Consider the following 26,089-nt stretch of genomic DNA (forward strand, 5'->3'; position numbering starts at 1 on the left):
CTAATTAATTTGTGCTTAATCATTTAGGCATTTAAAGCTGGGAAATAATAAATTTGAGCTTTCATATGTCTACCTGTAAAACTCAGAGTAAGTGAAAATAAGCGTTTCAAAAGTAGTTTCGAGGTATCATTTCCAGCAAGACAAACTGCGGAGGACAGAACTGACATCAGGATTCCCTTATATTGATTTAGCCATTTTTAAAACTACCTTTTTTGTCAAGTTATTGCTACTTCAGAAAATAGTAGTAGTATAGTGCTTCTGTCGTTCTGGCTTATCTTGGTACTGATGTCTGTGCCAATGCTTGTATGAAATTGCATCCATGTAACTTCTGTGAGGCAGACTATGCCCCAGTTTCAAAGGTTTTTGATCTTGTACTTAATATAGCTAGAATCCTTGTGTTTCCTTTACTCCTTCATGCTGGAGTATGTAGAAGGAGTTTCTGAATAGGGATGCTATTGTCTTCTGTACCTTTGGTTCATTTCTAAGTCATATTTCTTTGTTATTGGGGTAGCCTGTGATCACATTTATTTTAAAACATTTATTTGCATTGTCAGTTTTTTGACTCACTGTAGTTCACAACCTCTGAAATGTGTTGAGTAGCAAAAGATAAGACATAGTACTGGGAAATTTCACAGACTTTAAAAAACCAATTTTATTACAGAGTTCTTAAAGTTGCAGGAGTATCTTTGTTATATGAAAATACAGAGAAATATGTCTCTTGTTCTAAGCAGTGATCTCAGTAGTGCAACCTACACTTTAAGTGGTAGTGCAAGGGATCCAGTAGTTCTTATGTTTGCTCCATAAGTAATCATAAAATCTTCTATTCACGGTATCATAATTTTAGTGTTAAAGTATTTGTGTTTCTGTTTTTATATATACACACTTTATTTCTCTGCAGGATTAATAATTGTGTTGGTGAAGACAATCACTGGCTGTTTTTACAGCTGTGTTTCTACACCCAGATCCTTAGTTCCTATACACTGATACTTGATTTCTGCCATTACTACTACTTTTTGCCTCTGAAAAAGGAAAACTGGGTAAGAACCTGTTTCCTCTGTGGAGCAAACGAATAGCTAGTATTGCAATGTAATTTGTTTTGGCTTCTACTTACTACACGTTTCTGATAGCTCAGTTGTTGACAGTGAATAGAGTTCAACTAGCTGTTTGTTATTAAGTAAGCAAACTGATTTATGGTAAGTAACAAAATATTTTTATTAAAGGGTGTATGATTTCTGTGTGTTGAAAACACACTAATTTTCTTAGAAACCTAGGAAAGGACAGAACCAGTTAGATTTCTTTGGAAGTGATTATGAGTACTGGGAAGAAGTAAGGTAACTACTTTAGATGTATTCAAATTTTCTTTTACTTTCTCTGAAGTAGATTTATGCAGAATATATATCTATCCTAATATCCTGTTTAAGAAAGCTGATATTGCTTTTTTAAGAAAGGAGAAAAACACATGAACATTCTGCAAGGGGAAAAATATACATTGGTTTTGTAGCAGTATTTTCTGTTGCTTTGAAAAGGTTATGTGGGTTAAGGGAGAATTAAGTTTGGTTTGTTTTATATGGACTATATATAAATAGTTATGGTATTTCCATGGCGTGTCCTCAGTAAAAGGCAGTTGTACACACAGAGAAAATGGACTTACAGACTGGAGTAGAGTAAAAAATTAAGGAATTTCTTGCATTAAGAAACTTACATTGTAAAGTTGATGTGTCTGGTGCTCATTTTATATCTATTATGTGTAATACTCTGAATATTGAAGAGATTTGCTTGAAAGTTGCTCAGTGCTTAAAAGTGCCAGAACAGGAAAGTTAGACCTCTATAAGAAAACTGTTATGCCATCTTGCTCATGAAGAAGCATAAAAACTTCTAGACAAAATCTCAAATGAACTTTGTACTGGACTATAACAAATACAATTACACTAAAGAGAAAAACTTAAAAAACACATTTAAAATGTTTTAAAAATTAGGTAACATTGCCAATGTTGTAAGTGAAGAGAATAAGATTATCTCAGATATTGATAGTGCATTCTAAATTTTGTGGAGATTTTTTCCAAATACTGGGGTGTGGCAGATTTTTTAATTCTGTTGATGTGACACCCCAGCATGTTCTCTGCTGGTGATGTCATACTCATCTTTCCAGGCTACTGGAACCTGACTTTTCATTGTGGGTAAGGCAAGTCCTATTTTCCATTATTTTGAACAACTGAAGTTTGTCATATGACTTTGTATCCTACACTATATAAGAATTTCACTTTGCGAAAAATTCTGCTTCTGGAAAAGGATGGGGCATAGTCTTCCAAGCTTCGTATTTGTTCCTGTATCAGTCTGAAGTGGATGTGATGTTCCTATAAAAGTGTATGTGAAGATGATGGGGCAAAGGAGAGCTGCAAGTGTAGGAAGACTGTATTCCTTGGATAATCCAAAACTGATGAAAGTGCTATATTCAAATTCATAGATGCCAACTTTTTATTATATGGAATATACCAAAGTTGAGGATTTTTGTAAATCTTCCTTCAAAAATTTTTACTCTAAAGGGATTTAATCATTTTTGTCCATCTACATCAATACTTCCATTTAAGTAATTTAAGATACTCTAGAAATATGGAACAGAAAAGAATTTGCTGTGTTCTTGGAGCATCTTTCCATAGGCACTGAAACAGACTTGTAAGCTTCTAGTAGTATTATGTCATGGTAGGCTATTCTCTTGTTACTGTGAATGGTCCCTGAATGTATTATGTATAATTACACTGTGTTAGGTAATGAGCCGAAGTTCTGTCTGTTAACCTTGCTTTTTAAAAGTAGTATGAAAGGTAACCAGGTTATTTGCTTGGAGCTGGTCTGTGCAAGAGAGGAAGAGGGAAATCTTGTTTACTTCAGATGTTTTACAGTACCTAAAGAGGTGATAATAATTATTAATGATGACAGTTCATAAAATGAATATGAATATGTATAAAACTTGTTCTTGCCAGTATAACTGGATTCATATGAAGTCTTTTGGAGAGAGGCCTAATTTTAATATCTACCCTTCGATAGGCGACAGGTTAGGAGGCGGAATACATGTGCAACAATTATTTTAATTAATTTAATTTTAACAATTACTTTTATGTGTTTGCCCGAAGAGTGGATCAGGTTTCTGTGTTTGGCTGCCTAAGTATAAAGAGAGTTGTGGAAGAAATTGAGTACTTTTTTCTGTTTAGTTTTGTTTAGTTTTACCTGCGGTTTTTTTGGCTTTATCAATTTCTATATGTGGACACTGCAAATGACACTCTTCCTTTTAAAAATTGGATCTGTGTTATAGCATACAGTATTCTGTTCCCCAGAGAAATAATATGTTTATATGATATAGGAAAACAGTAGACACAGCAGGTCTGGTCTGTTCAGACCTTTGTTAAGTATAGCGTAACACTGGATAGTATTCAGCTTTCTCAGTTTTTCAGCTGCAGAACTGGAGAGCACATAGTGAAGTAGAGAAAACTAAAATAGTTTGTTGGCATGACTAGCCAATATATCTGCCTGTAAGATGACACCAGAGTCCCATGAAGCTGATTTTTTAAAATGTTGCTAAGGATGTGATACCCTATAGCTTTGTGCTGCCGAACAATTTGTCAGAACTATGTATTTTTGACACCAGATGAACAGGACCAGTGAGAAGGTTGACTTAGTAGTAGTTAGGGTTTTAGGTGAGCATCCGGAAAGATTCTTTTTATCTTTGTAGATTAATTAAACCTGAAGGACCAGCACATCCCAGAGTGCAGTACCTTCAGCCTTTCACAGAAGCGCTGTTCTGTGTAGAAATTATGGCTGTAACTGAGAGTTTACATTTTCTGAATTGACAGGGACTAGTGTTTAGCACAGATTCAAAGAACTGGATGACTTTTTTCCTAAACAGCCATCTGGAATAAGCTTATTCTTGCTCATTAAAAATACTTATGAATTTTTTGGCAATGTGCCTTCATCTGAATTTTTATTCTTCGGGTATAAAGTAGTACATAACACAGAAGCTGTAGAATTAAAATTGCTTCTAGTGCTGTTGTGAAATAATAATTTTACTACAGTACTGATTAATGCATTGTGCAGATTTGATCAGCATGTTAGTATCTTTTATCTGAATCAAAGTTGTGTTCTTATTTTTAAAGGGTCAGGAAAGAAAACCCCAAAAAGTTTTAATTAAGTGTTCCGAGTTTAGGGTGATAGCTTTAAAGGTAATGGAGGAAGCCATTTCCATAGAGATGAAATCTTTCAGCTTCACCTCCTGCTGCAGAAAATTGCTTCATAGTATTCTTTGTTCTTATAATTTATAAACTGCCAGAAAGAGATTGTGGTTGTTGCCTCTGTTTGTCCAGCAGGAGGAGTGCAATTACTGCTAGAAGTAAAGGAGAGGGTAATTAGATTGACTACGTGGGATGATAGCCCAGGAAAAATAGATAGTTTGAGTAAAATCATCGTATTAGTTCTTCTGCAAGCTTTGGTGATTTTCAGAGGCTAACACAGGAATAGTCTTCATTTTACATCTTCATGAAAAATATCAATGTCAGGAAGCCTGTATCTTTTGGGAAGTAGTCAATCTTGTGAGTAGTGAGATGATAAGAAAAAATACTAGACTTCTCATCACTACATAGTTGTTCTCTCCCTGGCTGTGCTGGCACAGATTCTAGATACAGCTGGTCAAACTGCAAAAGTAAAAGGTTTGGCAGTATATTTACGTTATTTATAGAAGGCTTTTAATCTTCTAAGCAAAAGAAATTCTGCTGATACATTCTGTTTCCTAGAAATGTTGCTACAATAATTGTCATAGCAGAATCCCCTGACATACAAAAACCCTAGGCCCCTTTGCTCTGGTTTAGTTTTATTTTGTTCCTGTTTCTGCAATTAAAAATCTCTGTATTTGACTTCAGAAAAGGATTTTTTTGCAGGAATATTAATATTATGCATTGACTAGTACTAACTAAAATCTGGAAATATGTATCATCCAAAGTTCATTTATATTGTAAAGAGAGTCTAAAGGAAGCCTTTTCTCATAGAATCATGAAATTATGTACAGGATGGGAGAGTTTTTAAAAAAATGAAAACATCAAAATTTTCCTTCTCAGCATTCTGCAAAACGAACCCAACCCTGCTCTCCTACAGTATAGTATAAGGACAGTACCTGAATACTGATTGAATTAAGTCCTTCCTCTTTCTTCCTACAAAACCTGCGGTCTGTATTTTTTAGTTTGCTTTCTGGAAAGCCTGGCTTTCTTTTGTATTCTACACTGGTTTTGTGATAGCCAAGTTAATAGACTGACTTAATCATCAGGCTGGGGTGGACATCCCAGGCATTTACAATTGAGCACAGACAAGCAGGTTAGCATGTGTTACATAATATATCATTCCCCAAGAGAAAAATGAGGTATCTTAATATATTTTCTTGTGTATTCATCTCTCTGTGTGTCGTATTTCAGTAAAGAACTAAAGATTGAATAAATCAATCATCCATTATAAGTGAAAAATTATGAAGATGGTCTCTTCTAGAACAGATACAATAGCCCTGTGTTTCTGGCTGAAAGCTCTGTCCTCAGTACAGTGTGCTGCTTTAAAGGAATACTATAAATCCTTGAAAACACAGCTAAAGAAAGATTAGGGAAAATGTGGGTATACTGCTGAATCAGATGGGCTACCTGGTGATGGAAGACACAGAGAAGGCTGAGTAACTGAATTCCTTCTTTGCCTCAGACTTTACTGCTTAGGCCATCCTTCAGGAAACCCAGACCTTGGGGACAAGAGGGGAAGGCTGGAGAAAGGAAGACCTGCCCTTGGCCATAGAGGGTTTGGTTAGAGATTGGCTAGGCAGACTCAAATCTATGGGCCCTGATGGAAGGCACACATGGGTGCTGAGGGAGTTGGCAAATGTTGTTGCTAAGCCCACTCTGCATCTTCTTTGAAAAATAATGGAGGAGAGGTGCCTGATGACTGGAGGAAAGCCAATGTCACTCCCATCTTCAGAAAGAGCAAAAAGGAGGAGCCAGGAAGCTACTGGCCAGTGAGCCTCACCTCCATCCCTGGAAAGGCAATGGAACAGATCACTCTGGAGGCCATGACCAAGCACATAAAAGAAGAGAAGGTCATCAGGAGTAGTCAGGATGCACTCACCAAAGGCAAATCATGTTTGACCAATCTGATGGCCTTTTGTGATGGCATGGCAAGATGGGTCAATGAGGGGAGAGCAGTGGATATTGCCTACATTGACTTCAGCAAGGCTTTTGACAGTCTCCCATAACATCCTCGCAGGTAAGCTCAGGAGATGTGGGTTAGAGGAATGGACAGTGAGGTGAATCAAGAACTGGCTGAAGGCAGAGCTCAGAGGGTTGTCATCAGTGGAGCAGAGTCCAGCTGGAGGCCTGCAGTCAGTGGTGTTCTCCAGGGATCAATACTGGGACCAATCTTCCTGAACTTGTTTATCAAAAACCTGGAGGAAGGGGAACTGGGGGGAGTGGCTGACCCACCTGAAGGCTCTGCTGCCATTCTGTGGGACCTGGATCAGCTGGAGGGTTGGGCAGAGAGAAACCTGATGAGGCTCAACAAGGGCAAGTGTCAGGTCCTGCACCTGGGGAGGAGCAGCCCCAAGTGCCAGCACAGGCTGGGGCTGACCTCCTACAGAGCAGCCCTGTGGAGAAGGACCTGGGACTCTGGGTGGATCACAGGCTGTCCATGAGGGCCAATGTCATCCTGGGGTGCATGGGGAAGAGTGTGGCCAGCAGGTCGAGGGAGGTGATCCTCCCCCTCTACTCGGCCCTAGTGAGGCCACACCTGGAGTTCTGTGTGCAGTTCTGGGCTCCTCAGCACAAGAGAGACAAGGAGTTACTGGAGAGGGTCCAGTGGAGGGCCACAAGGATGATCAGGGGTCTGGAGCATCTCTCTTATGAGGAGAGACCGTGGGAGCTGGGCCTGTTTAGTCTGGAGAAGACTGAGAGGGGATCTCATCGATACATACAAATATCTCAAAGGTGGGTGTCAGGAGGATGGTGCCAGACTCTTTTCAGTGCTGCCCAGCAACTGGTTGAAGAGCAATGGCCATAAACTCAAGCACAAGAATTTCCACCTCAACATGAGGCAGAACTTCTTTGCATTGAGGGTGGCAGAGCACTGGAACAGGCTACCCAGGGAGATTGTGGAGTCTCCCTCTCTGGAGACATTCAAAATCCATCTGGATGCATTGGGTCACCTGCTCTAGGTGACCTTGCTTTGGCAGGTGGGTTGGACTGGATCCTCAGAAGTCCCTTTCAACCCTAATGATTACATGTTTCTGTGAATTGGGTTTGTTCATTCTGGAAAAGAGAAGGCTTCCATTACCTCAGGGGAACCTACAAGAAAGAGAGCATGTATGTAGTGGCAGGACAAGGGGGAATTGCTTCAAACTGACCTACTGAGAGTAGGCTTAGATTACATATTAGGAAGAAATCTTTTACTCAAAGGCTAAGGAGGCACTGGAAGAAGTTGCCCAGAGAATTTATTGATGCCCCGTCCCTGGAAGTGTTTAAGGCCAGATTTGATGGAGCTCTGAGCTATCTGCTGTAGTGAAAAGTGTCCCTGTCCACAGGGCGGTTGGGACTTGGTGATCTTTAAGCTCCTTTCCAACACAGACCATTCTGTGATTCTGTGATCTTTAGTGTGAAAGGTCTATCCTTTTTTGTACCTCTAGTTTAACATGGGTTAAAAGAGTTGGATGAAAATGCAGCCTCCCTTCCGTGAGCTAGGATTTTCTTTTGCCATATGTTAAGTGACGGATTTTTTTCATGCTGAAAATGATGTTCAAGAGAAGGAACTCATTTAAATTAAGGTTGGAGGGGGAGCTAGTGGTGGAGTGTGATACTACATTCAGAATGTAACTTTGCATTGGCACTCTTCTATTTTTCTGTTTTCTGTGTCACTCTTGAGCTTGAATACATCAAAACATTTCTAATATAATAAAACATACCAATGAAGATATGAAGAAGTAGTATTTTACAACTAGTAGAAGTTGTGTCTTACCTTGCTTTTTTTTAAAGCTTTCATTAGCTAATGGAAAGTGAAATAAAGTATAGTATGACTGGTTTTATTTGGAGTTGATTTATCTTTGAATTAAGTCATTAAATGAGTAAGAAGAGTTAAAAAAGTGGAAATTAATATATTTTCTACAGTAGCAAGAAAGGCCAGTATTAACAAGGGAGGGGGAGAGGGGATGCATCATTACAGTTCAGAAAAGACTGCTGGGGATTTTTTTGTTTTAGCTGCTTAACTATTTTTATACTTAAACTATGATTTATACTTGCTCATTAAATACTGACTTTCTTCACAGCTTTAGTAGGCAGTCTAAACTTTTTTTCCTGGGTTTATATTTTGAACTTTCATGGAAATTATTTAAATGAAAAATCAGATTTTTTTTACTAAACATAATTTGCTTTAACTATTCTCTGTTTAATTAAAACCCGCAATCTGTCTTCCTCAAATCAACACTTCCTCAAATAAGTTGTTGTTGTTGTTGTTTGTTTGTTTTTCATTCAGTTCTCTTCTATATTCTGGTTGTAATTTAAAGTTTACTTGAAAGATTTGATACTTTCCTGCCATGATCTAGCATCTGTAAGTGGAAAAACAGATGTGTATATTCAAAAGACAGCCTTAAGAACATAACTGTAACTTGCAAATAAGAGAATGGGGTCTGAACTTGAGTACACGTAATGTAACTGCCACGTAAAAAGGTTCTGTGATAAAAATAAGGTGCTCTGTCCTTTGAAGACATTACATAACACTGTCTAATGCTTCTCATATATTCCGCTGGATGAGAACATGCTTTCCAATGCAGCTGATCAAATACACCCATATTCCTCTGTATCCTGAAGCATCTTTACTGTGCATCCAAAGTGACAGTAATCCACTCAAGGCCAAAATTTAAAAGTTGGAGATAAGTTTATGTTGGATAATAGACAGCACTACAGTGAGAACAATGCAGATACTTGGACTTTGAAGGTATAATCTTCAAGAGTCAAGCTTGGAGTGTTGTTTATTTTCTTTCAAAAGAAGTGTTGTAAAAATGAAACGTGCTATGCGTGGTACTTGAGGTATGAGAGTCTTAATAAATCAGACTGTTTAACAGAGTAGTTTTCCTGTCTTATGTAGCTTTTGTGCAGCAATCTGGCACAGTTTGAGATGAAAGATTCAGAAATAATCCAATTGAGCTTGATTTTTTCCCAAAACCTCAACTACTTGTAGGAGTTTTTTTAACATTCTGTCAAAATAAACTGCCAGCTGTTAACATGTATAAAGAAAAGATTATTGGTTTCTACTTTTAAGACATAAATAAATATATCAATGATGTGTAGCTCAAAATCCAATATTTGCCTTCAGCTTTTAGTTTTTGAGAACACCTCTTACACCTTGCATCTAGTATTTCCACTTGGTTCAAAGACTAATTAAGTTGTAGCTGCTAAAGTCTCTCTTTTCTTTCTGTCTTGTTCTAGGATGTGTTTGTATTTAGACATGAACTTGCTCTCCTAAGAATATCTGCCTTCATGGGTCTAATAATACTAGGTGGAATAAGTCGACTCTTTTACACTCAGCTAATGGGTATTTTCACTGTAAGTACCTAATTTTAGAAGTATATATTAGTTTTATTTTCAGTACAATTAGTCAAAGCAGAAAAGCAGATTGCATTTAAGGGAAGACTAGAAAAACACACTACGAGGCACTTGCTTGATATGTGCTCTGTCCAGCCTCTTGACACCAGTGAAGTCTGAGAAGCTTTCCAACAAACAAGTGTCTAATAATTTCACCTTTCAAGTCAGTTTCCTGATTTTTATTAGTAAAATAAACTCATACCTTGTCCTGGAATTGTGCAGTATACAATGTATGTAGTTGTGTGTTTTTTGTTTTCATTTTAAACTCCTGTGTACCCTGGTCAAAATTATGTGACAGTGAGGCTCACTAAGAAATCAAATTTTGAGAACACACTCTCTTTGTTAAGTATTTTGATAGATATGCTTATGTTCATCTTTTTATTTGCTAAACTGTAGAATGTAATAATGTGCAGTTTACAGTCGAGATGCATATTCTGCATTTAGAGATGCAAAGAAAAAAATCTACTGCATAGAAAAATTTTCCAGTTAAATGAATTTAACTGGAATTTGGTAATGTAATAAATATGTACAACAAACAAGCTATTTTTGGCGTAACGTCCTGTTCTGTACATTAGAAGTTAATAGGTGCCAAGAAATGCGTTAAAGTTATCTTGAGAATCCATACAAATATTTAAAATACTGTTCAACACTACAGAGAGAGTACTTTAATTGGATATATACATGCTGAAAGAGTCTATGATGTTGCCTGCTGAACTTCTTTTTAAAGGCACTAACATTCAAGATGGCAGCATCTTTGTGACTACAATTGTTTGAGATCTGCCTGATATTTCATTTTGGAATTACGAAGGTTTGCACAGTATTAACCTTTGTAGGTACAGAATGGAAAACCTCCTAACTGTATTGTGTAATTCTTTTGTATGGAATAAAGGAAAAAAAATTACTCTATAGTTCTTAATGACATTAAAGCAATATTACTGCTTTATGGTTTTACTGTATTACCTTTACATAAATTTACTGCCTTTTTCTGTTATGATAGCTATACTGTCTATTATTATTCCCCAGCTGCTCTACCAGGCTGCCTCCTTCTTACTCTTAACTCCCAGGTCAACAGATTTATGCACCTTTACTGTGTGCCTGATTTCTGTTCCAGGGTCTTGTTGACAGGTTTTCTCTTCCCTGTTTAAATGTTGGCACGTGACCTTTATGTCTGCGTCATCTAGAACTGGCATGTTTTTCTAGACCAGCACTGTGGTGGCTATCTAGCTGAAGTGATGAATTCTGCTCACCCATAACAGGAGAGACAGAGACAGAAACTCAGTGACCCTAATAGTTCAGATACTGAAATATGGATGTCTTTTTAGTTTCTGTTAAATGGATATGTACAAGAAGGATCAGAAAACCCATGTGATCAGTACTGAACTAAACCACAGACAGGATATAGAAGGGAAAAAGGAACAGACCTTAAGTCTATCATTCTGTTCTGTGTGCTGCCAGAAGCTGGACTAAATTTTAGCAGTGACCATCAGCATCCATTCAGATGCTATTACTGGATGTGAAATAAGACCTCTCAGACTGAACCTGTTTCTGTCAGATACACCTGGAGCCTGGGACATTTCTGTTCTGACAGAGGATACCAGCTGTGCTGCCACTGCAATAGGCATGAAGAATGCCTAGTTGTAAATTCACTGTCCTGAGCCTTAACACTTTCAGGCTGCTGTAAAATCTTTTCTTTCTCTGTCAGTTATATAATATACTGTGAAGTACATTCACTTACAGAACTGGCAGCTACTCTGGAACAGGTGTGGGCTAATAGCATTTTCAAGTCCAGTTTTTCTGCTGAAATGATAATTGCTGAGCTGCAGTATGCCTAGACACTCTCTTTTGTTGACTTTGCCAAACTTCATGAAACAAACATACTCCAGTATTGTCGATGTGGATGGTCTGTGAGAGGCAGATGCTGAAAAGTACAGATCTTCATTAAGGCCTCTCACTGCATCCTACCTGTCCCCCCAGTAGCAGAGGGGCTATTGTCATATGGACAGTTTTTAGGCTTGATGGGATTGCTGGGGAAGTAGAAATCCGTTACTGGTATATCTGAAACATTAATTCATTCACACCATGTGGATGCTGTTGCACTTACTCACTGAACATAGGTCATGTAGTCCATCCCCCAGTCAGAGCATTTCATACCAGCAGGACAATCATCTTCTCCCTTTTCATTCCCTTCTTCGTAAGTACAGAATTAGCAAGAATAAACTATACAGTCATTATGAAGAAATCTGCTTGGCAACAACCAGTCAGATTTCAAACAAAGCAAGTCTGTTTGGTACAGTTGTGCTTAGTCTGCAAGTGGTGTCAGAAACTCTTTCTGTGCAAACCGTTTTTGATTGCCAGCATTCTAGTGTGGGGACTTGCTTCCTGTGTAACCACTGACAGCTTTGGCTAGCAATGGGCCTGTGGTGGTAGAGTAGGGAACAATGCAACTGGTGTACCCACCCAGAAGCTGAGCACATTGAGTGTGCAAGACATTCATGTCCTGTAGAAGCAATGAACCATGAACAGTAAGAAGCAGTGATGTTTCTACTGTGTGCTGTGCTGGAGTTACAGTTCAGCATCTAACCTTCCTGTGTAAATTAAACAAATTGTATCTGAAATGAGCTCTATATTAAATATGGAATTAGTGATGAAATTAATTTAGTATAAGGTATAGATCAAAACTTAATAGCAGAACACAATCATTAAACTGTAATAGTGCAGACAAGGTTAAGTTGAAAGAAACTTAAGATGCTTGGAGGCATGGATATGCACAGTTAAGGCATTCGTGTCATATGAATTGCTCTGTAGCTATTCTTGAAAGCATTAATTTCAGTGATTGCTGAAGCTGCCTAGAGATGTGTGCAAGGGACGAGAGCATGAGCCTTTTGAAAAAGGCAAAGCAACTCTTGTGCTAGTATGGCAGAACAGGTAATACACATTTTTGTAGTTTATGCTCTTGTGCCTGTTCTTGCAGTTTAACACCTACCAAGATTAATTCCACAGCTCCTGGAAAAACAGCTGGTTTTGAACAGTTGAGACAATAAGTGTTGCAGCCCTGTGATCTGAATTTTGGTGGAGTCCAGCAGGTTAAGGTTTGTTGGTGTTTAACATTACTATTTACCAGTATTTCAAGTACTGCAAAAATTTTTGGAAAGAAAGATAAATCTAAGATTTATCAAACTTTAACAAGACTTCCTGATTCTCCATAAGGTAAACTTGCTTGACCATCATTACATAATTTTCCAGAAATGAAGCCAATAGTTTTTGTTTTCATCTTAGTAATACAAAGCTAAGGCCCCTTTTTCCCAGGAATAATAGACATGCTTATTAAAAAATTCCAGATTCTTGGTCTTTATATTTTCAGAGATTTATCCTTTTGCCAGAAAACCAAGACAGATAAAGTTTAATGTCCAGAATAAATTTGCATATGTGATCTTTGTGTACATTTTAAGAAGTAGGGTTATACTCTCCTAGAATTAAGTGGTAGATTGACAAACCATAAGAATTGCCAGAGGGTTTTCATAGGCCTTCATAGATTAGCATTTTTTTTTTCTCCTCTTTGATGTATTTTTCAAAAAGTCATAAAATGTCTGGTTGAATGCATAATGGAAAGAATATATCTGATATCCTCCATCATGTTTTTCTGGAACAAGGGAGTGGCTAATAAGAGAAAAGCAAAGCAGCACATTATGAAGAGCAGATGAAGTGTTCTGCCATGTGTGCTAGCACTTTGGAAAATTCGGGTTTGTTGCACATTTGACTGATCTGTGCCTGTCATTGTGTAACTGTCACTGATTATAACAGTAGATAATTTTTTAAAAGGTCTTTAAGAAAAATATGCATGTATTCTGCTGTTATCCCGCCTCATGTGTGTTCAACAGATATCAAGGTGCTTGGAAAAAATGTGCTCTCTGGTAAAAATGAAAACTTTGTAACTTGTATACTAAAATATGGCTCTTACTGAGAGAATGTTCTTGAGGCTGTACTGCTTGATAAGGCGATGAATAGACCAAGTAACCTACCACATAGTAATTTCTCCGAGTACATTTACCACCACTGTAATTGTGGTATCACTGTTTAGGGTATCATTAGCACAGGGCTATTCATAAGTCATTTGGAGGTCCAGGAAGCCAAAGAGCAAAGGAGGTGACTTCCTACAATGAGAGGAGAACAGCTGATTGGCAAAAACTGTCCTTAGAGGAACTTTTGACATGAATTGTTCTGATGAAGAGGGGAGCAGCTGAGGTGGCCTCTGTATACAGGATTAGTGCTTTCTCCTTAGAAACTAGCATATGTGAAACACACTTCTATCAGAAGGGGCACATGGCTCTTTTCATCCTCCTTCTCCAGTTGCTTTCCCTGAGCTCTACTTGCCTCTAATTTTGTTACCCTGAATTTTAACACTTCTGCTAGCATGTACTTTACATTACTCTTGGGGAAGTTTTATTTGGATAATTTGGAAATAGAAGTATTTAGGTTCTTTCTAATTCAGAAGCCTCTGAAATAGGGAGAAATTTAAAATCCTAATTTAGGAACTCTAGGACTTTGAAGGAGATACTCCTCTTAAAATCTCGTCGTAACAATTAGTCTTCTTACTTATAATATTCAAGTTTTTAGAGAACTGGATGGAAAAAATTGGTTTCACCCGTGAATTAAACACTGTCTGATGTACTTTCCAAGACGATCATGCATTTATGTTGAAGGCCTTCTTGTTACTTGCTTTACCACTCCTCTATTCCCTGTCATTTCTTGTAGTGCAGTTTCAAATTGTATATTCCTTAACTGGAGTGTGTGTTCTTACATTCTCAGACAGCATGATTTTTTAAATTACACTGCTTGAAAAGTAGAAGCAAACTTTTAAGGTAAACAAACAAAAACATACCAAAAAGCATTTTAGAAGAGTGCAGTTCTTCTACTCTTCTACTGAGAGTAACAATTTTAAAGATTATTGTTACTCTTTACTTCAGACCTCCTCTAGCTGCTTGTAGTCCACAAGCAGTCTTTGGCCTCAATCACTACTGGGTGACAAGATAGCTGCAGTACAGACACTTTAAAACCCTGTGAAGACAGAGATGTGGGGTTTTGTTGGTGGTTTGGTGTAAGTAGTAGAAGCATGATTTATGGGTAAATTATCACTTTGTCCATTTCAGAAAGTTTGAAAATTTTCTGCAAAAAAAAAATACAGACAACCTGTCTTGTGCAACAGTTGTGTACACCTATTAATGGCATTGTTTTGAAGTGACAAAACCAAAATTTATCTAGAAAAGAGTATTTTGCACTTAAGCTAGGAGAAGGTATTGAGAAGGATGTATTTGTGTTACTGTTTTTTATTTCCAGTTCCTTTTTTTCACGTAGTTATATGAAACAAATTAATTGGGAAGCTAAATCAAATAGTACACAGAATCTTGCTTGCTTTCTCAAGACATATTTTCTTGACAAGAATTTTTCAAGAATTTTCAAGAATTTTTCTCTCATTTTTATATGTAACAGATGTTTGTTTTCCTCAAAAACCCCATAACTAGCCTACTTATTCATTTATTCATAGGAAAAGGCATAAATTTACCTAGAAAAAAAAGTCTCTTTTATCAACCCCAGATTGTTTCTCATGTATGATTGCTGGAGGTACAGAGCTATTATAAAGAGAATGCTTTTTTTCAGTCTGTTTAAAAAAGGTGGCACTATCAGGATGCTCATGTGTATATTAGTAGAAGACTAACCCTGGAATTTGCATTTCTCTCACTCATATTCCATTTTAGTTTTAAGAAATTACTCCTCTATGTTTTTCACATCAAGAGTTAAATGATGATAAAACCTAGTTTTTCTCTTTATACTGTAAGATTCTTCCATTGGTTATGTTTGATCTACAAGACACTACTATAGAACATATGGCATGCTGTTTTTTAAACAATGGCTTTTCTGATTATTTTCATATTTGTTTGTATCTAGTGAGTTTTTTAATTGCACCAGATAGTGCTAAGAAGTATTCAGTTTGTTGACTGTTTTTTTAAAAGTGGTACCTTTTGCATATATGAGATTTTCTTCTCTCAAGATCTGTGGTGTTCTTTATTTTGTTGGCTGTCACCTGTCTGAAGCAATCAGCCACTTCTTTCTCTTCCTCTGTACAAAAGGAAAATCCGGTCTTCCCATGGATGGTGGAAGGTAACAGGATAATCAGTTCAACAGTGATCCTCTGATGTCATTGTGGGAGCCCTGTAAAAGCGGATTATCTGTGACCCAGATAAAATAATTAGAAATTACTTGGACACTTACAAATAACTGATCTACTAATCTCATTTCCAAAGTTAAAAAAGGCCTGTCTCTCAACGTAACGCTACCAGATGTTTCAGTTAAACAGCATCCTTTGCAGACACTAATCTGAATCCTCGTTTTAAAGGATTACCTTTGATTGTTTTTATCTCAAACACTAAACAGTGTTTCATTTTTCCGTATGTTCTAACAAACTATTTCTATGGAAGAAAAGAAATTTTCTTAATTCTTCCACTACAGTCCATTAAATATGATTTAATGTGATTTATGCTGGTATTGCAGAGAAAAACTTTTCATTGAAACTATTTAGTAATTAACTTGTTTCTCTGGGGCAGAACTATTTAATGGATAGGCTTTTATAAATTTAATAGATACCATGTGGCCTTTGTGCAAAGTAGTGGATGTATTATCATAAACTAAGTGGACAGTGACTTTATTAATTTAATTAATGCTACCAGGGTTTCCTGTTAATTAACTGTTTGAATGGTGTGCAGTGATATGCCAATATCCTGTTGCAACAATACTTTCTGGATGTGGAAAAGAGAAATTTCCCTTTATTTTCTTTAGGAAGGATAGAAGGGAAAATAGTGTTCAACAGCCTGTGTGGTGCACAATATGGTGCCTACCACATACATTTTTCCCCTTAGAAGCTTTTAAAAATATTGATACTTGCTTTTTATTGTTGCAGTGTTTCTCCTTTTCACCTTAAAACAGCAAGTGTATCTTACTAGGTAGTTTTTCAACCTTTTTACAAAGATTGAGTTTCAAAATAATGAAAATGTAGCTGCAGTTATTCCATTAGTAAAATCAAGAGCTTTTTAATTCTTTGCATATTTTATAGTATTGATCTATTGCTGATTTAATATGCAGAGTGATCTAGTTGTAGTTCTGCTGAAATGCTTTTTGTCTTTAATGATGAGTATCTTGTAATTAAAAATATTTGTAATCATATCTTTAATCAGATAATCTATTAAATACTATTTTGATTAGTGAATACTAAGGGCTTTTCCTGTTTTTTCACACATGGCACGAGCATAATCAAGGAACTATTAATCCTCATAATTAAGTTTAGCATATTAAAAATTAGGATTGGTAGGGGAAATTAGGATTTCCAGGCAATTGTATTCTTTATGTGGCTATAATACAGTGTAAGATATAAAGTAATTGTAGAGGGAAAGCAAGGGGCTTATAAACTACAACCCCCAACAGTAATTGGAAATTACTAACAGAAAATAACTTAATGTTAACATTGTCTGTCTTCCTCTTCCTCGTTATTCTTATCCCTTCCCCTTTTCCTGTCTCTACCTTTAATCCAGCTATAGGTAGATCGCCTATTAAAAGACTGTGGGAAGTCCTATAAATTAAATTGTCAGGAATTAGTAATGTCCTGGTCTTTGAACATGATTTTTGTTAACTGTGTAAATTCTTTTGTATCTTTACCTTATTTTTCTCAAATACACTTGGAATTTGTTTAGCATTTTTAATGAATGTATTCTGACATCTTTAAATACATATTTACCGTAAAAATAAAATACTAGTTTGTTTAAAAAAATCCCCTCTTTTAAAATGTAGGAATAAATAGAAATGTAAGAAACTCTATGTGGCAAAAGATCTCATCTCTTTTATTTAGGTCACTGCATGGTCTTAGGTAAATAGGAATACTTTTATTGAAATTAATAATTTACAATATTATAAGGAAAAAGTGCAAGCTAGAAAATGTAATCAGATTTTATACTGTGCAAGGAGTGTAAAATATCGTAAAATATCATGCCAAAATTATCCCCAGTTCATCACTCAAGAACGAAATCCTTTTATTAATCTATTTTTCTAATAGTGAAGGTAGTACTTTAAACCACTTGAAGATAAGTAACTGTAAAAATAATGTTTGAGTGTTCCATGAGCTGAGTACATTTTGTTTACATATTGCTTGTCAGATTTAGACATCAGACCATTAAAATGGCTTCTGTGTGAAGGAGATCAACGACTAGCTTTCTTAAGTATTTTTCCCTGATATTTTTGTCTTAAGAAGGTAATTGTAGGTATCAATAAATATAGCATGTTTTTTATGTCTCTTGTCATGCAGCTATCTGCACCAAACATACCATAGTTTTGAAATAGCCTGAAGTTACGAGACCTGCTTGTATTTCCTCCATTGTGGATGTATCCCTCATTTGTTATCAGAAGGTTTCTTTTCATTGAATCATTTTCCAATATCCGATAAATAAATTGGAAATCTATTTAACTGAATTAATCAGAGCATAGAGGAGTGCAGGACTATTCCCTAGACATAACATAGTGTAGCTTTATTTTTCATTTAGCACATGAATCCGATATAAGGATTTAAAGTTAGAACTAATAATTTTCAGGCTGAACATAATTATAATTGATAAAATTAATCATATATGAGAAGTCTGGATTAAAAAAAGAATGCTAAAAAGTGGCCAAAAGTAAACCCAAAATGTATTTAATGCCGAAAAAGAGAAAATTTCTCAAATATGATGTATTCTTTCTGTGTTTAGTATTTTATATTCTTGCGTTGCTAATCTGTCACTTGCATGCACACCATGGGAGGATGTTATACAAAAAGCAAAAAAACCCCTTTATATAAAGGATGTGTTGTCTTGAACTTTCAGATAAAAGCAAAGGCTGCAAATCCAGGAAGGCTTGCAAGTTTTGTTTTCTCTTTTTCTGTTTCATTATACTTTTCTGCTGATTCATCTATACTGAACATTTGAAAATACTGAAAGCATGGCATAATGCTTACATTCTTCTACTGCAAGTATTTAATAGAGCTGTAATGATTGCATGTCATTTTAAGCAAACACAAAAGAAAAACTGAACCAGGGATTGTAGCTTCATGCTTTGGAGTTAGTCGTTTGAGTTACAAATTACAGTTTATCCTTTGGAAAACATGATTCAGTAAGCAAAAAATACCCTTTGCATTTTTTCATACTGAATTATTTCATGATAAAACCCATCCTATAGCACGGTCTGTTAAACAGTGCATGTGATCTTTTAAATTTTCTTTTTTTTTTTTGGCAATTGGTTATGCTAAATAAAAGTGTAGATGTGAAAGATACAGTTCTCTTCGGAGCTAATGTGGATGCATTCGTTTGCAAGTGAATCTGAAGCTGGTTTGCAGAACTCTTTCAGTGCTTTCATGTACGTGTCTTTCCATTCTTCTCCTTCCTCTTACAGCAGTTTTAGCTGTGGCAGTAGCTTACTTGGAGTAAGCAAAGTGCTCTTACGGACTTGTGGTATAAGCTCAAAGTGAAAAAAACCCACATTTCTTCTCCCCTCAGCAGAATCTGAACACTTTGCCCTTTTCCTATTCCTATACCTGTGTTTATTTCCTCTAATTTCTTTTGCCTATCTCACTAAGGTGTGATTTTTTTTCTCTAGTTGCTTTAAGATGCTTATGATTGGCTATGTATCTCTCAATAACCAGGTGCAGGAACAATTTTTATTTCCAATCTGGATGATGACTTTGGGAATCCAGATGATCCATCATGTCAAATTAATCAGTTGTGTGTTTGTCAATTTCATCTTGTATTCAATTCCAAATTTTAAGGGATTTTTAGAGTTAGAGATTACTAGGATTCCATAGGTATGTGATGTTTGCTCATAGCAAGTTATTTTAAACTTTTGGATGAGTGCCAGTGCTCCAAAAGGTTTTAACATTAGCATTAGCTTTGAGTCTGGAAAAAAAAATCTTAGTAGAGTTCTATTTGTATTAATAGTAATCCAAGCTGATAGTAGATGCAGACAGCCAAAGCCTCTTAGGCTGAACACATTAATTCTGATGTTGTAGCAAAATCTTGGTATACATCAAATGAATAATTAAGAGAGATGATATTCTGGTTGAAAGCCATTTGTAAGATGTCTTAATGAGCAGAACACCTTGTCATTCAGAAGAATAGTGGCTATTCTGGTCCTTTGTCTCCAAAGAAGAAATATTAGTGTCTGAGAAGGAAGCCTTAAATAACAGGTCAAAACTCAGCTGTGGTGCTCTCCTTTTCCTTCATCTCCTGTCTCCAGAGCGGCTACTGACTTTCCTGGGGTGCTGTGAAGTTTCACTTTCATGTGAAAAGGTAAATTGGTTCAGTCTCAAATGAAAGTACATTTCAAATGAGTTTGGCAGCAATATTGGGGGAAGGAAGGTATGAGGGGCATTTTGTTTATTAAGTTCAGTCACCAGCACTTGTTAAGCAGCTAAACTTCAGAGCAATGTTTCTTTGCTAGTTTGCAGCTTCTCTAAAGTTTTTATAATTCTGAAAGTATCCGAGAAGCAAAGGACTTGCTGCTCAGTCCCAATTACTTCACTGTAAAGCAAAAGTAATCTAAAGTATATGTTGGCATTTTAAGGGAAGGGGAGGGGGCAAGGAAGGAGGCAGAGAATGCAGGAGGGAAAAGAAAGGAAGGGAAAGAAGAGGGGGAGGAAGGGGTGAAGGGAGGGAGGGAAAAGAGAGGGATGGAGGGAGGAAGGAAGTTCCTGTTTTGATGCTTTAACTTCGTTAATTTAACAGGTTACAGTTTTGAAGGGAGCAGACCCTGATGAGAACCTTTCAGGTCTTGATAACATGCCATGACAACACTTAAAATGAAATACAATCTCCAATTTCTAACCTGTGATTTCCCCCCAGAAATCTCAAACACAGTATTTTAGGGAGCAGTACAAGTGTATTAGTGAATAAGCAATGTGCAGAAACATAGCAGAAAGCCATATGTAAGGTATTTGGGGGTGTTAGTTCTGCACCCAAAGCTGGTTAAAAAGCCCCTTTTTTGAAATGGTAGCGTAAATCTTCCATAGCTATAACTCAGTTTAGAGTCTGGACTAGCATGTTATTGTTTTTAAAAAGACCATTTGCCACTATTGCTTTCAAACATGCCAATATTATTTTGTACTATTGGATAGATAGGTTTGAGTTGACCAGAGAATTATTCCTAGAACGGAGATATTTTTGCAGTAAAAAAGGAGCTATAGCATCTCATGAAAGTGCTGTTTCCACCTTGCTGAAATACCATAGAAGTAATCTCATGTTCATTTAGTCCTTTTTATTCAAAAAGCTATGTATGAATTTCTGTGGTTGGCAAAGGTGGTGTTTTTTCTGACAAAAGCTGAACAAAAAGCCAGTCCAAGGAAGCAAAGTACACCTTTGCTCTGCACTCAGGTCCCGCCCTAACAAGGAGAATGACTTGCGTCTTGTACTGCTTTCCTGACACTTGTAGCAGGAGAGGGAAGACAGGCCTGTAAGGTGAGAGGAGCAGCAGTTTATCTGTGGGAGTCAAAACAACAAGCAGTATTTACAGTTTGCTGCCTCCAGTCCTTTCCTCCTTCACTGCTGAGTCGGTGTTAAAACCCACCTGACGATGGGGCCAGCGTGGTTTACGTAACCTGCTCTGGGCATGCCTTCTCTACACAAACTTCTGGGCAAGAACTTGTGCATCCTGATGGGTTAGTGTGAGAAAAGGGGACTTCTCCCCTTTGCCATAGTGCATCTGGAATCCAGCTGGATAGGTGGTGGACAGAATTAAGATTTTTACCATTTAGTGTGTGGTAAGGGATCCTGTTCCAAAACTCATCAGAGCTGGGAAGTAGAATAGAAGGACAAAAACTGGCAAGGAAGTTGGAGCCACCCATGTCTGGTGGAGCAGGGAATTAGCTTCCTGTACATTATTTCCCACTCATATTTCACCCTTCCCCCTTAAAACTGTGTGGAAGATGGGGCGGAGTGCCTGCACTGAATTGCATGCACTGATGGCAGGAGCAATCAAGGAGCACAGTATGGTTTTTAGTGCTAGGTGGTGTTTCCAGATGACAATGCAGTTGCAGCCTAATTAAACCACAGTCCTTTCGTCTGTATGTGGTTGGGACAACTCAGATAAGCTCTTGGTCTTACTCAAATGCTGCTGTGATTTGACAGGTGCATTGTGTGCATGCCTGAATCAATGAAAAGTAAAGGGAAATATCAAACTGCCAATGGAAAGGAGTTGAAACCATGAGGAATATTTCAATTAATAGTGCTTTGAACTTCACAAGTGATTTGGGGATGTAATGAACTATAAACATGTATTGAAACCCCCTACGTGATACTCACAAAAAAAGGGAAGCTTTTTGGTGAAATACATAGTGAAAAGTGAGAAAAAAAGTACTATTGGTAGTTTTAGAGGTTTTATTTGGGGATGATCTAAGCTAAAATTGGTCTGTTACTTTTCTCAACGTCTTATAATTAAAGTATGACTTTAAGTTGCTGTTAGCTGCAGGATTGCCTTAACTCTGCACATTATTTAGCTTTTATATTTTAAGAGAACAATTTTTATATTTGGTATTTAACTGTAGAACTATAGAAATTTATGGTATATTTCCAGTTGTGCTTTTTGCATTATAATACTCATGAAGATAATGGTTTTAAAACTTCTGACTATTTCCTGCTTTTGAAAATACTTCATCTGTTAACGGTTGCATTTTACTAACTTTTCCTGTGGTTGTCTCAGTGGAATACTGCACGTCTGGAATGAGTGCTTGTGGAAAGTATGGCAAGAGTGTACCTTATACACATTGCTTCTAAATGTCCCATGAATTAATTGTAATATCTGAATTCATTTCAGCTGTAATAATGCTGTAAATTTTTGTTGGCATTCTTTGGTATTGTAGTCAAACTACACAGTAGAGTTTCATACCGTGCTTGTAAAAATCACTTAACAGACTGAGTTAAAATTTATGTGTGTAATCTCACATTAATTTAAAACTAATATGGCATATGTGTAATATGCAACCTTTGGAACTAATGTCAAAGCAGTGTACACTAATAATTCATTCCCTGCTTTATTTACCTGCTTTCCTAATGACATTTTAAAAGTTAGGAATATAAATAAATACTTTTTAATGGTGGTTTTTTTTTCTTCAACAGGACACAACAAGCATAGAAAAAATGTCAAACTGTTGTGAAGATGTGTAAGTTCTGTAAAATTCCTATACTGCTGAAATGCTAAGGGAGTAGCTGTTTTTTTTAAACTGGCTGAGACAGTAAAGGAGCTAAAGGCACTTTGTTAAGATGATTTTGCATGGTGCTGTGCTCTGTACTTCCTATCTCTAGCAGCACTTCACTAATCTTTTAATATTGGTTGTACACAAAGTAGCCTCATGTTGTTCCCTTTCTTTCCCTACCCAAAGCCAGTGGAACTATATTTTCTTTCAAAAGTACAGACCAAAAGATACTTTCTGCTGTGTTTTCATGTACATTTCATTGATTCTGAGGTCTCCTGTGCTTCAGAAGGTGCCTTTGTTTGATTGATGACACAGATAGTTTCTGTTCTCCAAAGTTAAGTCTCAGCTGTGTGTTGTAATGAAATGGAAGTTGTATTTGTGATGCTCAGACACAATTCATCAGAGTCCAGTAATGGATCCCCAGCCAACTTACATTGTTGTAGCTGACTGAAGTGCACTGTGGGCATGCTGTCTTCCACTAATAATGCTGTCTTCTGTAGATCAAGGCCCCGAAAGCCATGGCAGCAGACCTTCTCAGAAGTTTTTGGCACTCACTGGAAGATCCTGTGGTTTATTCCTTTCAGGCAGAGGCAACCACTGCGAGTTCCCTACCACTTTGCCAATCATGTCTAAACAGATGGATGGTGGGCACAGATGGGTCCTCCATGCTGGAAGTGTATTACAGGTTTTATGATAATAGGACTATGACAGTCTTCAAGTCAATTAAAATCCAGCTATAGGCATCACAGTGTGCCCCAGGCATTATTTTAGTTATGGTCTTGATTCTGTTCTGAGATTAATGAAAGTTAAACAATCAACTTTATGCATATTTACTTTCAAATTAGCTTTCTAAAGAGATTCCGTTTGTCTTTGAGGTTAATACCAAAAGCAAACAACTGGAATGTAGTTGTCATCCAGTTTGATATAGGCTCTTTTTTGTTTTTTCCTTTTTTATCCTTTTCTTTTTTTTTTTTTTTTTTGTGCATGAAGCACTGAAGTTTACATTGATGGTTAGATTTCTCACTAAGTGTCTTATTCTGCCTTGAATTTTTTTTTTTTTAAGGTTTTATCAGTAGGGCTGTCTGAATAATAATAATGTCTTTTTTTCCTGCTACGTGTGTTTAAAATTCCCTAATTCTGCCAGTTATTTATGATATGCAGAAGTAATCCTGCAGCACCACACTATGAAAGATAACATTTAAATCTGAAACAGAGTACCTCCTAAACCTTTCTTGGAGAGGTTTTGTAAATGCACGCAAATGTGTGTGTTTACATAGAGAAATCTTACAGTTATCTTTCAGCCTAGATACGATGTTAGTGAAAAGTGTTCATGTCTTTATGTCAGTGAGGGGGATTAAATATTTCAGGGTAAACTATGCAGATACAAAGCATGTTTTCCCTATATCTCAAGGATTTGAATCAGCAATAATCAACAAAGAAGTTGCATGGTGCAAATACTAGAATGATTAATTTTAAAAAATACAGATGTAGTTAGTTAGCATAATGTACCATAAAGAAGAGTATATTGTCAATAAAGTTAAAAATTTATATTTTCATTTCTTTAGTCTTGATTAGCTGGAATTGGTCTGAGTGTTTGTATATTGAATAAAAGTAATTAAAATATTTATACATAAATATAGATTTGTTACTAACATGAACAGTGAAGTATATTAACTCAATTAATAGGGTACTACGTTGATGTAGATAGCTTGTTGTTCCTTTAAGTATGGAAGTAGTTGACCAAAGAAAGCATCCTTCAGATCTGGTAAAATGGTAACTATTGCCAAAGTACCAGCTCAGTCTTCCTGTATCTGGAAAAATTATGTACTTACTTTAGCCCTCTGTATCTATACAAATATCAACTTGAGATGATTGTGAAAACTACTGTGAATTTCTAGAAGGAATTCACAGCTTAATGTTTCCACTTACTGTGTTTGTTGCATAGTTCAAATAGGACTAGGACCCACCTTAAATATCATCCATGCAAGAGGACACAGTAAAAAACACAAAGTCAGGATTTAATATATGTAGACTGTTCAGAAAATAATATTTTATTTGTGGACAGTTAATTCAAAAAAGAAGGGTAAGATTTGTCATGAGTGGTGTTTGCGACAAAGTTTTAGATCAACTCTTTTAAAGTCTTAATACAGTTCCTGCCAATGTTAGATGTCCCTTTATTGAATGAACAGATTTTGATGATCCATTCAAAGTTCCAAAAAGTGCATCTTAAAAATCACTTGAACTTTAAAGTTTTGTAAATGTCTAACATTTGATCCAACTTTACTTTTCCTGTCCTTTTAAAAATAGATGCAATGTTTTATTAATTTTAATTTCAAGCCTAATGTTCAACCATTTTCCTTTTTTTTTTTATATACCACTTGTAGTGAGGTTAGGCTTTTTTTGTATTGGCAGCAATATTTAAACAAAAAGAAGCTGGAGGAAGTGGGTGAAAAGACTGGAGCAGTGCTTGAAATTGAAAAGAATGTGGATATACATAATAAAGTAATGGCTCTATTATTTCCTTTTCCTTCCCACCGCACCCCCCCGCCCCCCAACTGTAAGTCTCTGGAATATACAGGGAAATAATATTTCATTTTCCGTTCCAGTATTTAAATGTTCCATGAGCAAAACATAGTTTGAAGTTTTCAATGCTAATCAGTTATCATAGCAGATTGTACAGTTCTGAACCTTATTCAGAAGGAGAACCAAGGATTTAACTATTTTTGGTACATTTACCGTGGGGGCATATAATTGTATGTTCTGTGCTGAGGCAGAAGCCTTAGTTTCAAAGGGCGCCGTGCTTGCTGCGGCCGGCGGGATGGGGCCGTGGGGTGGCGGGGCCCCGGAGCGGCCCCGGAGCGGCCCCGGAGCGGCCCCGGAGCGGCGGCCGTGTCCCGCACCGCCCCGCGCCCCGCACCGCCCCGCGCCGCCCCGCACCGCCCCGCGCCCCGCCTCCCGCACCGCCCCGCGCCGCCCCGCACCGCCCCGCCTCCCGCACCGCCCCGCCTCCCGCACCGCCCCGCGCCGCCCCGCCTCCCGCACCGCTCCGCGCCGCCCCGCACCGCTCCGCTCCGCACCGCCCCGCGCCCCGCACCGCCCCGCACCGCCCCGCCTCCCGCCCCGCCCCGCACCGCACCGCTCCGCTCCGCACCGCCCCGCACCGCCCCGCCTCCCGCACCGCCCCGCGCCGCCCCGCGCC

At 37.3% G+C, this 26,089-nt stretch overlaps 1 protein-coding gene across 9 annotated transcripts in view; it reads left to right on the plus strand.

Annotated features, from left to right (window-relative positions):
- ZDHHC21 (zinc finger DHHC-type palmitoyltransferase 21) overlaps nt 1-25,405 on the plus strand; it is a 37,955-nt gene extending 12,550 nt beyond the window's left edge. For 8 of the 9 annotated variants that reach the window (XM_048292254.1, XM_048292255.1, XM_048292258.1 and 5 more), the window contains 4 exons: nt 899-1,037; nt 9,483-9,599; nt 22,814-22,857; nt 23,391-25,405. In XM_048292254.1, the coding sequence (XP_048148211.1) occupies nt 899-1,037; nt 9,483-9,599; nt 22,814-22,857; nt 23,391-23,523 (433 nt within the window). In that variant the 3' untranslated portion in view covers nt 23,524-25,405. Of the gene's footprint in view, nt 1-898; nt 1,038-9,482; nt 9,600-15,763; nt 19,994-22,813; nt 22,858-23,390 lie in introns of all 9 variants that reach the window. The other variant, XR_007201041.1, reaches the window with a different exon arrangement.
- Nucleotides 25,406-26,089: the final 684 nt, after the last annotated feature.

The sequence above is a fragment of the Corvus hawaiiensis genome, chromosome Z (assembly GCF_020740725.1).
Source record: "Corvus hawaiiensis isolate bCorHaw1 chromosome Z, bCorHaw1.pri.cur, whole genome shotgun sequence".
Taxonomy (NCBI): Eukaryota; Metazoa; Chordata; class Aves; order Passeriformes; family Corvidae; genus Corvus; species Corvus hawaiiensis.